A 15,853-nucleotide genomic window follows, 5' to 3' on the forward strand; every position below is an offset into this window, starting at 1 on the left:
TCTCTGTAACTCTTTCAGACTGTAGTTCGTTAATTAGCTTCGTGGATGGAACATTAGTTCTTTCCTACTTTTAACAATTACTCATAGAGCAATATTCTGGCTCCACATCTCTCCAATTCCATTTACAAACTGATTAGCAAGACCTTTTCCGAAGTCCAATTCTGCACTGTGGCTGGAGTACACAGGCAGCCTTTACCACTCAGGGTGACAGCGGTGGCGCATGTCGAACAGGGCTCTGCACCATTAGAATGAGATAACAGACCTGGTCGTGTACAGCTGTCGAGTGATTAAAGGTGTGAATCACTCGACAAAAGTGTGAAGAACTGCCTATGTAAACCATCACTCTTCATACACCTAAGTGTCCTCTTCAAAGACATTTCTCAGCTATTACTACCAGAACTACACAAATTATTAACTCTCTTTGCTGGTGAAGTTAAATTCTGGTATCAACTGTGCTGTCATTTACTCTTTCCTTACACTTTTATTAAAACAGCTTCCTAAGTCCTGAACTACCCCTTTCCTCCTGTGTCACATGCTTTGCTTCTGTATTATCCCACGTCTACTTTCACACCAGTGGACGAGTTTTGCCGTGACCTGACCAGTTCCAACACCAGGGCACCATTCACCCACAGAACACATTCTCTGCATTCCCCTGCAATTCTTGTGGACACCACGCCCATTAAGAGGAATCCCCTTCCCTTCTTTCCACAGAGGTAACTCCTAACTATTTTGAACTTGCTTAATAAGATCACTACCACAATTATTCCTGCCATCTATTATTCCTTTCTTTCCTCTTAGCTTCTGTATGCAGTGTATGCTGAAATGAAGAGAAAGTCTTTAAATTCAATAAAAAATCTGAGCACTTACTCTGTGCTCATGTATGGGAAGCAAGTTGTATATTACTTCATTTAAAGCGAACAATACTCCTTGATAGAGATTATTAACCCTAGGTAACCCATGAGGGCTTTGGAGTACAGGTGTTTAAATCAAAGCCACAAAGCCAGCAGGGGCAAAATGGGAGTCAAACATAGGTCTTCTGATTTTCTTAAAGGGTCTCAGGTTCCCATAACTGATCCTCTAACTTTCTATATTGTCTACTATGTCATATTCTCTAAAACATCATTACCAAGATTATTTTAATTGGTTGATTTAATTTTAAGTCATTAACTTTATTTTCTTAAATATCTATACTTGAAGTACAAATAAAGGATTATTTGTATGAAATATAGACTTCTTTGTATAATAAAGAAATATGTATTTTATTTCCAAAGCCCTAAAAATGTCCACTCTTACAAAATATCCCACACTTAAAGTTTGTTCCTTATTATTCCTGAATCTTCTTGAATCTCTCAGGGCCTTTCTTTCTCCTTTGCACACCTGACACATTGGGTTAGCATGTATTCATTGTTCTTAAAGTTCCCCCATTCTGGTCTCCTGCAAGTCCACCTGGTTTGCAATAGAAAAGTATTTCAATTTTATATAAACCTAATTTAAAGGCTATAGTCCTGGATGGTCTATAGTCCTGGACGAAATAATAAACAATATTCACTTGCCATCATGTACCTTTTATAAAATTCTGCACAATTTCTGGTAAAAAAAAATATTATTGTCGCCTAAGAAAAAAAAACAAGAATACCTTGGCATGGTACAAATATATAAAAAAGATGAAATATGCTAAAATACCAAGATAAAGAACTCACACTGAATCCACAAGCCTCCTGACTAGGGCAATGACGTGCATTCCTCTTGACTTCTCCTCCTGCTGTTCTGTCTTCTGTTCCACTTTTGCGTGTGCCGTCTCTGGTGAGTAAGAGTGTGTGGGGATTTCCTCCTTCCCGACAATGAACCTGGAGAAAAAAGCACCCTGTGAGGCATTTTTCTCCTTTAGAAAAATCACGGGGAAAAATAAACTGATTTTGTTTACATATTAATAAACTTTGGAAAGTCCCTTATCATTTGAAATAATATTCTTTCACAATTTATATAAAATCTAATCACCATGTAAAACATAGGCTTTTGAAATCTGAATACTCAAAAATGTTTAAAATACCTGCATTTGTTTAACAATGCAGGTATTTTAAAATTAAATTGACCAAGTAAAAATAGCATAGTACTTTTATAACCCTTTTAACTTAAGTCACTATTTTTTAAAGGTATTACACACTTAAAGTTTTCAAACAAAGAAGCAGATGAACTATTAACTCAAATCTATTACTTTATGACAAAAATTCATTTTTCTTTAAAACCTAATAGTTACAATTGAATGTGTTTCTCATTTTTCAGTGTAAACTTATATCTAATGTCACTTTAAACAGCTCCAGTGCTGTATGAAGGCATCTATATACACATGAATAAACAGAGGAAACTAAAATATGAGAGTGAGAAAATGATTAAAATTCCATGTATCCTCATGTTATTCCATCCATGAGAAAATCTTAAATTCTATGTTATTCCTCTCTGCTTATTTCTTTAGGGAAAAACCTAACACCCAAGAGAAGACAACATTCCTGTTTCATTAAAACTGGACAATGTTTCTCCAAAGATGATGCAAACACAAGTTACCACCTTTAGACATAACTCAATCAGCATTCTTCAGTGAGGTTTTCATCTGTGCTCTTTGCACCTTCATTTTTAGGAGCCATTGCTCTTTTAAAGAATAACTAAGCTTTACTCAGGAAACAGTTTCTACCTGATGAATTTTCAGAAAATATCATAAAATATAGATAAAACAGGATCAATGGTACTACACTATAATTGTGGAACACGGGACCTATGACAAATATAATAAGAAAATTTAAACACTCTGAAAAGATAGAAATAAACAAGTGCAATCCATCCCATTCTGACAAACTTGGAAAAAAATCTGACTTACTTTATCAGATTGTAAGGGGTGTGCAGTGAGGCTGCTTGTCACCACAGGGCTGCTGTGCAGCCTTGGTAACTAACTATTCGTCCACAAGAATTTGGTTCTTAATCGTGGGTGTGCATGGGGAGTTTGAGATCTGTCCTACTGTTCTTTGTAAACAAGACAAACTAGGCTAGAAGAGATACAATAATATCTCCCACACATTTCATAAGGCTGTTGGTATTTTGGCCAGTACTGACCATCTTGAATTAGAAACCACTTCCTTGGAGAAGCTGCTCCCACTCCAAGATGGAGTGAGTTAACAATTCTTCCTTTGTGTTCTCAGAGCCCAATGAAGCCCAGTTCTGAAGCACTTTACAGTAGCTTACATCTGACCAAACTGCAAGCAAGGTCTTTGAGACTCTGCCTATCTTCTTTGCTATTATATCCTGGTGCACAACACATTACCTGGCATATAGTAAATATTTAGTTGACACACACTGAATGAATAAATACAATGACAACTAGCACTTTCTGAGCACTTACTACATGACAGGAAGAGTACTGGGCCTTTTACAAATACTGAATTATTAAATCCTCATAGCAGCACTATGAAGTAGGTGCCATGATTTCCATGAGAATTAGCAGGAAAAAGCATCATATCTACAGCCAACAGCATCAATATTTATTTCAACCCAGAACTGTCTGGCTCTAAAGCATGGATTCTTAATGACCAAGCTATGTGTACTCTGATGATTGAACTATGATGAGGAAGACTGAGAATACATTCAGACCCCCACACTGGCTCTTCTTACATGGTTCTGTCCTTGACTCTATCTAGAATTAATAACCACTACTTTCCAGAATAGTCTTCTATAATACAGAGAACTTAAGCACAAACAGACCAAATGAACCTTTTATTATATAAGGATTTGAATAAGTGACACAAAAATATCTGATGCATTTTGAGTTTTGCAAGGATGCTGGGAGGCTAAGAAGAGAGGCAGGAACAAGGACAAAGTTTTCTCTTTAGGAAAACCAACTTTTGGCTGTTACCAAATTTCAATTTAACACAAAATTATAGCCAATGCAACAACAAAAAGTTATTTTCTAAAAAGTTTTATAGTCTTTTAATGAAAACTATAATATGAAGAAATTACTGCTGTGTATTATGACTTAGTTATTGTTAGCATAGAGTTTCCACAACCAAAGATATTCTTAATCACACAGTGGACTCAATTTGTTCCCTCCAAAGCAATTTTTTTGCATGTATTCTGATTTCATTAATAGCACCTTTTTCCAAGCACTTAAGTTTCAGGGGCTGGTATTGAGGAGTGGAGGGAAAGCAAAAAGAAAGGAAAGGAAGGGGAGGGGAGGGGAGGGAAAGGAAAGGGAGGGAAAGGAAAGGGAGGGAAAGGGAGCGAAAGGGAGGGAAAGGGAGCGAAAGGGAGGGAAAGGGAAAGGGAAAGGGAAAGGGAAAGGGAAAGGAAAGGAAAGGAAAGGAAAGGAAAGGAAAGGAAAGGAAAGGAAAGGAAAGGAAAGGAAAGGAAAGGAAAGGGAGGGAAGGAAAAAGGAAAGGAAAGGGAGGGAGGGAGGGAGGGAGGGAGGAAGGATGGAAGGAAGGAAGGAAGGAAGGAAGGAAGGAAGGAAGGAAGGAAGGTCGGTCAGTCCTTAGGTCTTCATTACCTTCCACTACAAGTTTCAACTAGCTGACCTCGGCCTATATCAGGGCCCCTCCCAAGGGCCTCCAGAATCAACAAACCTGGTAGCCAGCTTCAAATTACACCACAGCAGCACCCAACCAGCTCCACAAACAACACACCCCAAGGGCAGACTTTGCTGTCACCAGAGCCCACTAAAGCAACTGCTCCTCTATGGGGCAGGATGGGGGGGTCTTCACAGGCAGGCCTCATAGCAAGTCAGCCTTAGAGACAATCCTACCCACTGACATCCCAATAGCAATGAAAGCTCAACTACAACAGAAGGGCACACACAACATGCACGAGAGACACATCTAAAGCACCAGCTGAATTGAATAGGGAGACAGTACCACCAAGCCTCACAGAACACCTACTACACAGAAGGCCACTCTGCTGAGACTGGGAGGCATAAAAGATCTACCTGATGCACGGAAACAAACAGAAAGAGTCAGCCAGAATGTAGAGAGAAAGAAACATGTCCCAAATGAAGGAACAGAACAGGAGAAAAACTTCAGAAAAAGAACTAAATAAAATGGAGGCAATTGATTTGCTAGATGCAGAGTTCAAAACAATGGTTGTAAGGATGTTCAAGGAACTTGGGGGAAAAATAGATGAACTCAGTGAGAACATCAATGAATAGATAGGAAACATAAAAAAAGAGTAAGTCGAAAATAACAAATACAAGGAATTGAAGAATACATTACAGAGAATCAGGAGCAGATTAGATGAAGTAGATGATCAAATCTGCAATCTGGAAGACAAAGCTGAAGGAAACACCCCATCAGAAACAAGAAAAAAAGAATTAAGAACAAGTTAAGATAGTTTAAGGGAACCCTGGGACAACATCAAGTGTACCAACATTCATATCATAGTGGCACCAGAAGGAGAAGAGAGCAAGGAACTGAAATGCTTTTTGAAGAAATAATGCCCGAAATCTTCCTTAACCTGGCAGTGGATATGGACGTACAAGTCCACAAAGCACAGAGAGTCACAAACACGATGAACCCAAAGAAGCCCACACCATGGCACATCATAATTAAAACGTCAAAGGTGAAATATAAAGAATCATAAAAGAAGTGAGACAAAAGCAGTTAGTTACATATAAGATAGCTCCTATAGGACTATAAACTAATTTTTCAAAAGAAACTCTGTAGGCTAGAAGAGACTGGCACAAAATATTCAAAGTGATGAAAATCAAGGACCTACAACCAAGATTACTATACTCAGCAAGGCTATCATTTAGAATCAAAGGAGCGATAAAGAGCTTCCCAGACAAAGCTCTTGGAGCTTCTCAGAAAAAGCTAATGGAGTTCATTACCACTAAAATGTCAGTACAAGACATGTTAAAGGGAGTTCTTTAAGTAGAAAATAAAAGGTCAAAAATATGAGTAAGAAAATATAAGAAAGAAAATTCTCACAAAGGCAAAAGTAAAAGCAGTGGATCAACTAACTACAAAGCTAGTACAAAGGTTAAAAGGCAAAAGTAAAAAGTAGATGTCTAATTACTACAATAAGGGGATACAAACACACACAGTAAGTAAAAAAAATAAAGACAAAAACATAAACATGGAAGGGGTGACTAAAAATTGTGTAGTTTTAAAATGTGTTTGAACTTAAGTGCCATCAATTTAAAGTGGGCTGCTATAAATAGCGTGGCATACACAAAGCACATGGTAACCACAAACCAAAAATCTACAAGAAATAAAGAGAAAGGAATACAAATATGACACTAGAAAAAGTCAATAACATATGGAAACAAAAGAATAAGAAACATGATGAACCCTAAAGAATCCAGCAAAAAATTAATAGAATAAACAAATTCAGGAAGGTAGTAAATAGTAATATGCAAATTTAATATACAGAAATTTGTCACACTGTTATACTCCAGTAATGAGCATTCATAAGGAGAAATTATAAAACCAATCCCATTTAAAATTGCACTAAAAATACCTAGGAATAAATTTAACCAAGGAAGCCCTGTCTAGTGTGGCTCAGTGGAGTGAGCACTGGACTGTGAAGCAAAGGGTCGCCAGTTCGATTCTCAGTCAGGGCACATGCCTGGGTTGTAGGCCAGGTCCCCAGTAGAGGGCACATGAGAGGTAACCACACATTGATGTTTCTCTCCCTCTCTTTCTCTCTCCCTTCCCTCTCTCCAAAAATAAATAAAATCTTTTTTAAAAATAAATTTAACCAAGGAGATAAAAGGACTGTACTCAGAAAATTCTAAGATACTGAAGAAAGAAACTGAAGAAGGTATAAATAAATAGAAGCATATGCCATGCCCATGGGTAGGAAAAATTAATATTGTTAAAATGTCCATAAATATGGACAATGTACAGATTCAATTCAACCCCTATCAAAATACCAATATTTTTTATGAAATAAAACAAATTATTCTAAAATTTATATGGAATCACAAAAGATCCCAATAGTCAAAGCAATCTTGAGAAAGAACAAACTTGGAGGTTGCTACCTGACATCAAACTACTATAAGGCTATAGTGATCAAAAACAGCATGGCTGGCATAAACACACACACATGGATCGATGGGACATTATAGAAAACCCAAAATAAACCAATGTTTATATGGTCAATTAATCTATGACAAAAGAAGCAAGAATATAAAATGAGTAAAGACAGTATTTTCAATAAATGGTGTTGGGATTACTAAACAGAAACATGCAAAAAAAATGAAACTGGATGACTTTCTTACATTGTATACAAGAATAAATTCAAAATGGATTAAAAACTTAAACTGAAAATCCCAAACCATGAATCTCCCAGAATAACACAGAGGCAGTACACTCTTTGACAATGCTCTTAGTAATTTTTTGGATATGTGTCCTCAGGCAAGGGAAACAAAGAAAAATAAACATATGAGACTACATCAAGTTAAAGAGTTTTTGTACAAGGAAGAAAATCATCAACAAAACGAAAAGACAACCTACAGAATGGAAGAATATATTCACCAATGATACACCCCACAAAAGGTCAATATCCAAAACATATAAGGTACTCATACAACTTAACACCAAAAAAATTAATACATTACCAATCTGATTTAAAAATGAGCAGGGATCTGAATAGACACTTTTCCAAAGAGGACATATAGATGGACAATAGATATATTAAAAGATGGTCAACTTCACTAATCATCAGAGAAATGCAAATTAAAACTACAATGAGATACCACCGCACACCTGTCAGAATGGCTACTACCAATAAATCAACAAGCAACAAGTGTTGGAGAGGATGTGGAGAAAAGGGAACCCTCATGCATGCATTGTTGGCAGAACTGCAAACTGGTGCAGCCACTATGGAAAAGAGTATGGAGGTTCCTCAAACATCAAAAGTAAAACTACCATATGACTCAGCAATTCCACTTCTAGGTATTTATCTGAAGAAATCCCAAACACTAATTTATAAAGTATATGCACCCCTATGTACACCGCAGCATTATTTATAATAGCTACGATACAAAAGCAAGCAAAGTCTGCCAACAGACAAATGGATAAAGATGTGTTGTATATATACAAGGAAATATTACTCAACCTTAAAAAAGGAATGAAATCTTGCAATTTGTGACAACATAGATAGACCTACAGGGTATTATGCTAAGTGAATTGAGACAAAGAAGGACAAATACTGTATGTTTTAACTTATATGTCAAATCTAAAAAACAAAGTAAATGAACATAATAAACTCATAGGTGCTGAGAACAAACCGGTGGTTGCCAGATGGGACGGGAATTAGGGGACGGGTGAGAAGGCGAAGGAATTAACATGTACAAATTGCCAGTTACAAAAACAGTCACTGGAAGGTAAAGTACAGCGTAGAGAATATAGTCAATACTACTGTCATAATGATGGACACTAGACTTATCTGATCAATTCATAAGTTATATAAATGTCTAATCATATGTTATACATCTGAAACTAATATATGTCAACTGTAATTGATAAGTACAAATTTTAAATAACAGTCAAAATTTTTAAGCATACATTAACTCATATGACCCTCAAAATAATCTTATAAGATAATCATATAAAAGCTCCTAATATTTAAGCTCACCCTGATTATTTCCTTCTACATTTGCAGTAAACACCACACGACTAATCTTCATTAAGCATTTACTGTATGCACTTTGGAGAAGAACACCAGTAGTATTTACAACATAAACTGAAGAAATACTGAGTTTGGAGTACAATATATATAGTCAGTGTGTGGTGTGAAATTAAATTAGTCAAACATTCTAAGCCTAAATTTTCATCATGTCACATGGGCACGAAAATACCCATCTCAGAGAATTATGAAAATTAGTTTTCTAATGTATGTATGTGAAAATGTTTGGTAAACTATATGTTAACATACAATGCTAATGTTAACTAACGCTTCCACCATAGCTGCCACGTGCCCATCACTGTGGTGAGGGGTGTTTGACAACACACGACTCCTGCCCTAAAGAAGCTCGAAATCTGGTACCACACCATTAAGTGCTTAATTTCCAGTAATTGCTCACGTGTAGCTCTGTCTTTTTAAGCTACCTAAGGAGAGCATTCTGGTAATTATTTTCTAATACCCCTTGATACAAGGCACACAACTGGTCCCAAAGCAGATGTTGATTGGTTATTTAGAGGGAAAATATCTAATAAATTTCTCTTTAATGAAATATTCACAAAGTTACTTTTGTGACTTCTAAAATTACTTTCAACTTAAAAACTGAGTCAATAAATATTAAAATATATGTAATAATTTTACTTTTAAAAAAATGTTAACTTGCAAATTTGCTTAACATAAAGGTAAATAAAATATGCTACTTACCTAAGTGCAGAGAACGTAAATCCTTTCAAACCATCTTTACACCTAAAACATTAAAATTTACAATGATTAAATAACATGTTTTGAGATATAAAACAGTACATTAAATAGCTATTAAAATTCTCCTGAAAAATGATTACTTCTTTAAAGGTAAAACTCTTCTAGGACAATAATCAGAGCAGTACCAATCTTCAAACAAACAACAATGAAGAAAACCATCTTACACAAAATGATTAAAATGATAATGTTTTCCTATGTCATATTAACATAACTTAAGGCAAAGTAAATCTTAAGGGCTCCATGTGGACTTGAAATGAAGGTTGGGAGTGGAGCATTCTTCATTCTACCCAATCTATGGGGGAGCAATTTGTTTTGAAGTAAAAGGGCACATACACCTGCTGGGTATTATGTATAGGTCAATTCAAGGTCCTGACTTCTCCCTACTTACTAATTCAATGAATGCAGAGTTTTGTAGAGTTGGCAGGCACACAAGAAAGCTTCAAGTTTAGTTCGACAGTTTGCACTTCTGAGTAAGCCCAATCAGATAACATAGCGGGGGAACAAGAAAGGGGTAGGGGGAGAGCACGGAGACAGGATTCCAAATAATATTTAATGAGTGCTTCCTCTTGCTGGGCACTGCTTTGGGCCCTTCATACGTGTTGTCTAACTTAATTGCATCGCAACTCTATGAATAGCTGTTTCTCTACTCCACCGTGATGCAGAGCCCTCCCAAAATGCAGCAACTTCCCAGATGTCACAAAATAAACAGTAGTCAGAATTCAGGGAAAACAATGTTCATGAACTTAAAAGTCATGGTTTTCTCTTATGCGTCCTCCTGAAAAAGTATGTTCTTTTTAATCAGAAAAGACTCAAACTATATAACAATTAAGAAAAAAGTCAGAAATGCAAAAAATATTTTAACAAAATTTTAAAATGAGGACATTACTACACTGGTGTTAATGGTCCACTTTGTAGGTATAATCAAGTTACTAAAGAACTTCTAGGTATAGTATCAAAATCCCTTGGAGAACTATAAAGATTGGTGATATAATGATATTCTAATATATGTTATTATGACCCTCGCTAATCTTGGATAAAAAGTATAATACAACCTAAGTGTAATCGGGTACTTCTCTCTGTAAAGCTTTTTATAACAGGTCACAAAGAAAATGTACAAAAATATAAGAAATCTGCCTTACAATTTTAGATATGAACATTTTATTGGGGTATATAAAATCTCAGAAAAGAATTTAATCCATGTGCACAGAGATTTTTAAACCACTTAAGAATTCACATCATTTAAGCAACATGATCTACTTTGTGGTCATCTTAAGAGTGAGAAATGGAACCACCGAATTTAGCTAACACACCTACATAAGTACCTACAGAATGAGAGTAGAGACAAAAGAATTCCTGTGTTAGCCTAAAACTGTGCATGGGAAAATGTAGCATTAAAAATCTTAAACTTATCTTTTTCTATGTGAAGAAAGTGTTTCTCAGTAATTTAAAACCCATAATTGGGTAATTTCTAGCTAGGTGTGCTGGTGAGGGCGTAGGCTAGCAGTCTACAGACTGGAAAACAGAAAGCAGCAGATTGATTAAAAGGTTATATACAACTGGGAACACATTCTGGCTTTAGTACGTTATTGTTAAAAGATCCCCATTTATCTTTGTGCGATGCTGAACAGATAAAGGATTCTGACAACTTGGAGTAGTCAGGATTGCATATTGTGACCTTCAACAATAAATCTAATTGCAGACCAAACATCAAAAAGTAGCTTTCAAATAAAAAAGGGCATATACAAATGAATTTGCAATTTCATTATGATGGAAGTTTGGTTCTTTCAGCAGAACCCTGTGGGAAGCACTTTATATTGATAAAGTCTCAGCCCCGACTCAAAAGGGGCTATTCTTCTTTCCATTCATGTGTATAAGGTCTTTTAGTGTAATTGGGGGTCAGATGCCTATGTCAAAAGAACAAAAAAGTAATTATTCCCACAAAAAGAATCTTTAAAATAGTAATACTGCCCTGCATTTTGACACCAAGAGTATTGTTTGAGCCTTAACCTAACTATGAAACACTATTGTACTCTGTGTTAAATGTAAGAAGTATGACATAAACACAAAGATTTATACAAAGCAGACCCCATTAGAAGGTTCCTCACTATTCCATGGATTTGGTTATTATAATGTAAATTCAACCACATTCCCCATTCAAGTATTGAGGCTCACTGATTTATTCAACAAATATTGACTGAGTGCCTACTACGCGTATAAGCACTAGGTTGTAAGGATATAACAGTGAACAAAAGAATCCCCTGCTTTCCAAAGGCTGACATTCTAGGCTGGGGAGAGTTGTAATTTAAAAAGTAAATACGGGGTCTGACACAAGTAACGCCCTTCTTTTATTATAAAATCATAAGCATGTAATTCTGTAATATATGAATACCACACTCAAGCACACCATATGACATTTTAGGTGAAATGTTCAAATTAAAGCTATACATTATTACACCCATATTATTACCCTACCAGCCACACTCCAGCAGGCCTTACTTCTGCAGGACTGTGTGTGTCACGCGCTGAAAATTGCTATGACAAAGAGAAAAGTAGAGTAAGGCGAGAAACAGTGATGGAGCCAGACCACATCTTTTCACACAGTGTGGTCAGGAAGGGCCTCTCTGAGGTGAAATCTGGTAATTTGATCAGAAACTTTACTGAATTGAGGGAGGAACACTTCAGATTGAAGGAAGAACTAGTGCACAGCCCCTGAGGCGGGCTCTGCCTGGAACGGAAGGAGAAGGACAAGTAGACCACTGTGGCTGGGGCAGAAGAGGGTGGGGGAACAGTGGCAGGGGATGAGGCCATGGTACTGTGTGGAGGGAGAGAGTGGCCTACAAGTCTTATAGAGAGGGCCCTTTTGGCATGTTAAGAAATTTGGAAGGTTCTCAGCTGAGGAGTGGTGACAAGATCTGTTTTAAATTTTAAGGCAATCTGGTTGCTGGTTGGGAAACAGACTGCAGGAGGACACCGCTAGAAGCAGGGAGGTTGATCCCCAGGAGAAACATGACTGTGGCTTCACTAGGTCCTGGTGGTAGAGGTGGAGAAAAGTGGTAAGATTCTGAATGTATTTCAGACGCAGAATTGGTGAGATTTCTTGATGGTTTCAATGTGGGGTAAGAGCAGAAGAGAATTTAAAAAGTATTGAAATATTTTCAGTTTGAACAAATGGAATGATAAAATGTCCATTTACTGAAGTGAGAAAGGCCATGGGAGAAACAGGTTTCAGGGAAAAAAATCGAAGTTTCGTTTTGTACATGCTAAGTTTGGGGGGCATATCAGCTATAAATGAGAATGTTGAGGAAGCAAGCAGCTGGCTTTACAAGTTTGGGTTCAAAAATGAAACTCGATTCATGCATAAGTTATACTTTTTTCATGGAACGAGAAACAATTATCTAGGCAATGAGTACTGACAGAGAGAATATGCAAGAACTGAGTATATTTTATTCCTCCATAACTTACAATACAGAAAATCTCTTCTATGGAAGAAAAAAATTAATTTCTTCTCCTAATTTAATCACTCTCTTATACTGTCTCATGTTTAGTTTTGAAAGTACATAAAGATAATGCATTTAATTCACATACACATAGATGTTTCTCTCAGAGTCAGTCTACACAAATGACAAGTAAATAGAATGACTGAATGCACTGTCATTGAATCCCTACATTCGAAAGGTTCTCTTCTATGTATGATATAAAAACAAAGCCAGGGAAGACAAGGAAGAAAAATAATTTGTAGCATTACATCAAACAACTTATCTGATATAAAACTAATGACTATGCACGAGAAAGTATAAAGTTTATTATTATTGTTATTAGAGTATTATTGGTAAAATGCCAATGTTGTGGGGGAAACACAAAGACAAAATAATCTGTTCAATTAGAAGTGTTGTAAATGCTAGTAAAGAAACAATTTTGCCCCCAAACATTCTTTTCTTATGCTTAATTTCCATGAAATTACTTCTGAGGTACTTTCATCTTTACAATAACATTGTACCAGCAGATGTCGCTAGTAAACCACTTTAGAAGAATTTGTAGCTCTAATGTGACTTTTTAAAATATTCAACATTATGCTACATGGTTTCCTCTAAAAACACATTTATAAGTATTAAAAAATCTTGCTAATCTTAGTTAAATTGCACTAAGTTCTCCTAAGTAAATATTTTAACATTAAACTTTAAATTGATTCCTCTTCTATAGGGGAGAATTTGCTACATCAAAACATGCCTTTTTAGCATATTGATTATTTTTTAAATTGGTTAACAACATTATTTAAACTTCATGTGTACAATACGACCTTATAACTCAATATCTATGTACTCTACTGTGTGCTCACCACCAAAAGTCTAGTTTCCTTCCATCACCACACATTTGACGCAAGTCACCCTGCCCTCCCCACAGCCTGCTTTCACTCTAGTGAACACCATTCTGTTGTCTCCGTGCATTTTTTGTTTGTTTCTGTTTCGTTTTCTATTCTACACATGAGTGCAATCATACAGCAGTAGAACAAAGTCAAAAGGATATAACCCAGTGTTCGGGAGGCTAGCTATTAAAAAATAGAATGAGTTAACAGGCATCAAGAAAGATACAACTTTTGACTCTCTGAATTTATATAGTATTTTGAATTCCTTTACAAGTATACATTTATATCTTATTTGTGTAATTTTTTAATTCAAAACATCAATGCTTGAACATTTAAGAACAGATTTAACAGCATAAAAGGTATTCATCTCTATTTTACCAACACAATGATAGAGAATGTAAATCTCAAACTACTCAACTTTGCTAATTAATACTGATGTAAAAGTTATGCTAGAAGGCATAAAATATTACTAATTAAAATAAATGGTCCAGACTAGAATTTTCTGAAACTATGATTCTAGTGAACACAGATAATTGCATGATTACAATGGAAAAAATATTAAGTCTCAGTTTCAGAGTTCTTTTGTCCCATTTTACTCACTGAATTGGTTAGAAGGAAATTCAAATATTGGGTAAATATTACGTCATTTATCTGTCTTCACTGGACAATCATTTACTGAGCACCTAATGCAAAGATGACACTGTGCTGCCAATCAGCTGACCACTGCAAAGATAAATTGTATACCATATCTGACCACAATGGTAAAAGCCATCTATTAGGCTATCTGTATGTTTGTCAAGTAAGTGAAAATAATCTTGGCTAAAATTCTACCACACAATTTCCTTTATCAGTACTTCTTTCTAGGCGCTTAATTACTGTATTTGTACTTTAATTCAGCCTCAAATTTCCTTACTCCAGAATTTTCCATCATCTATCTCTTTAAATCTTGCAAAAAGTAGTATGTGCAAAATCACAATTAAAGGTGCACTAAAAGACTGGCAAAAAAAATAAAGTTGCATTTAAAGTAGTAATGTACATTGATAATTCTTAAAATATTTGAATATATTCTGCTATCAATATATTAGATTACATCTAATATACTGACTATATCATATCTAATACACTGATTATATCACCCAGTATCAAAAATAAAAGTTACATTCTTATATGTGAACAGAATTATTTTAAAAAATTCAAGTAATGGGTAGTTTGAAAAGGATTACATAAAAGCTTAATTATAATTACAGACAATAGCTGGATATTCAAAATTTTGATTTGTCTAATTATTGAATTACCATTGGTACTAAAAACATAAATACATTGGAATAAACACAACTGGAAAGTTTGATTTGAAAGTTTAAAAAATGCTTATTTAAGTGCCTTAAATTTGTTACTCACAGTTATCTCCATTTTAAAGAAAAACTCATGAAACTGTATTTTGTTCTTTTTTACCCTCACTCAAGGATATGTTTTTGTTGATTTTAGAAAGAGAAGAGAAGGGGAAAGAGAAACATAGATTGGTTGCCTCCCATACTCACTCACCCAGAATCAAACCCGAAACCTGGGTATGTGTCCTCCCTGGGAATCAAACCTACAACCTTTCTGATGTATGAGCTGATGCTCCAATCAACTGAGCCACCGGGCCAGAGCTATATCATTTCTTTTTACGTTAAATTTTTCTTATTTTGTTTTTAAAAAAAACAAATGAAAAAATGAACCACTTTTTCTAATTAATTTTCCTAATCCATTTTCAAATGTCAATGTTCACCTTAATACTCAAGTTATAATTTAGTAATTAAAATTTGGTCAATAGCTATAGATTTTGATTGACATCTATTTACCATAAGAATATCAGAAAAAGATTGACATGGAATTAATTTAATTATTTTGTTTTGTTTTTATTTAATCTTTATTATATTTTTTCCATTGCCATTTAGTTCCCTTTTACCCGTCCCCCCCAGTAATCACCACACTGTTGTCCATGTCCATGAGTCCTTTTCCTTTGTGCTCAATTCCTCCACCCCCTTATCATCTGCTCTTTGTGAGTCTGTCTCTGTTTTGCTTGTT

The 15,853-nt window shown here is 35.4% G+C and overlaps 1 protein-coding gene across 2 annotated transcripts in view; it reads right to left on the reverse strand.

Moving 5' to 3' along the window:
* TMEM135 (transmembrane protein 135) overlaps nucleotides 1-15,853 on the reverse strand; it is a 320,100-nt gene that overhangs the window by 17,529 nt on the left and 286,718 nt on the right. For both annotated transcript variants that reach the window (XM_036028704.1, XM_028516386.2), the window contains exons 7-8: nucleotides 9,367-9,408; nucleotides 1,701-1,847 (exon numbers count right to left, since the gene is read on the reverse strand). In XM_036028704.1, coding sequence (XP_035884597.1) covers nucleotides 1,701-1,847; nucleotides 9,367-9,408 — 189 coding nt within the window. The remainder of the gene's footprint in view (nucleotides 1-1,700; nucleotides 1,848-9,366; nucleotides 9,409-15,853) is intronic.

Source organism: Phyllostomus discolor, chromosome 6, assembly GCF_004126475.2.
Source record: "Phyllostomus discolor isolate MPI-MPIP mPhyDis1 chromosome 6, mPhyDis1.pri.v3, whole genome shotgun sequence".
Classification (NCBI taxonomy): domain Eukaryota; kingdom Metazoa; phylum Chordata; class Mammalia; order Chiroptera; family Phyllostomidae; genus Phyllostomus; species Phyllostomus discolor.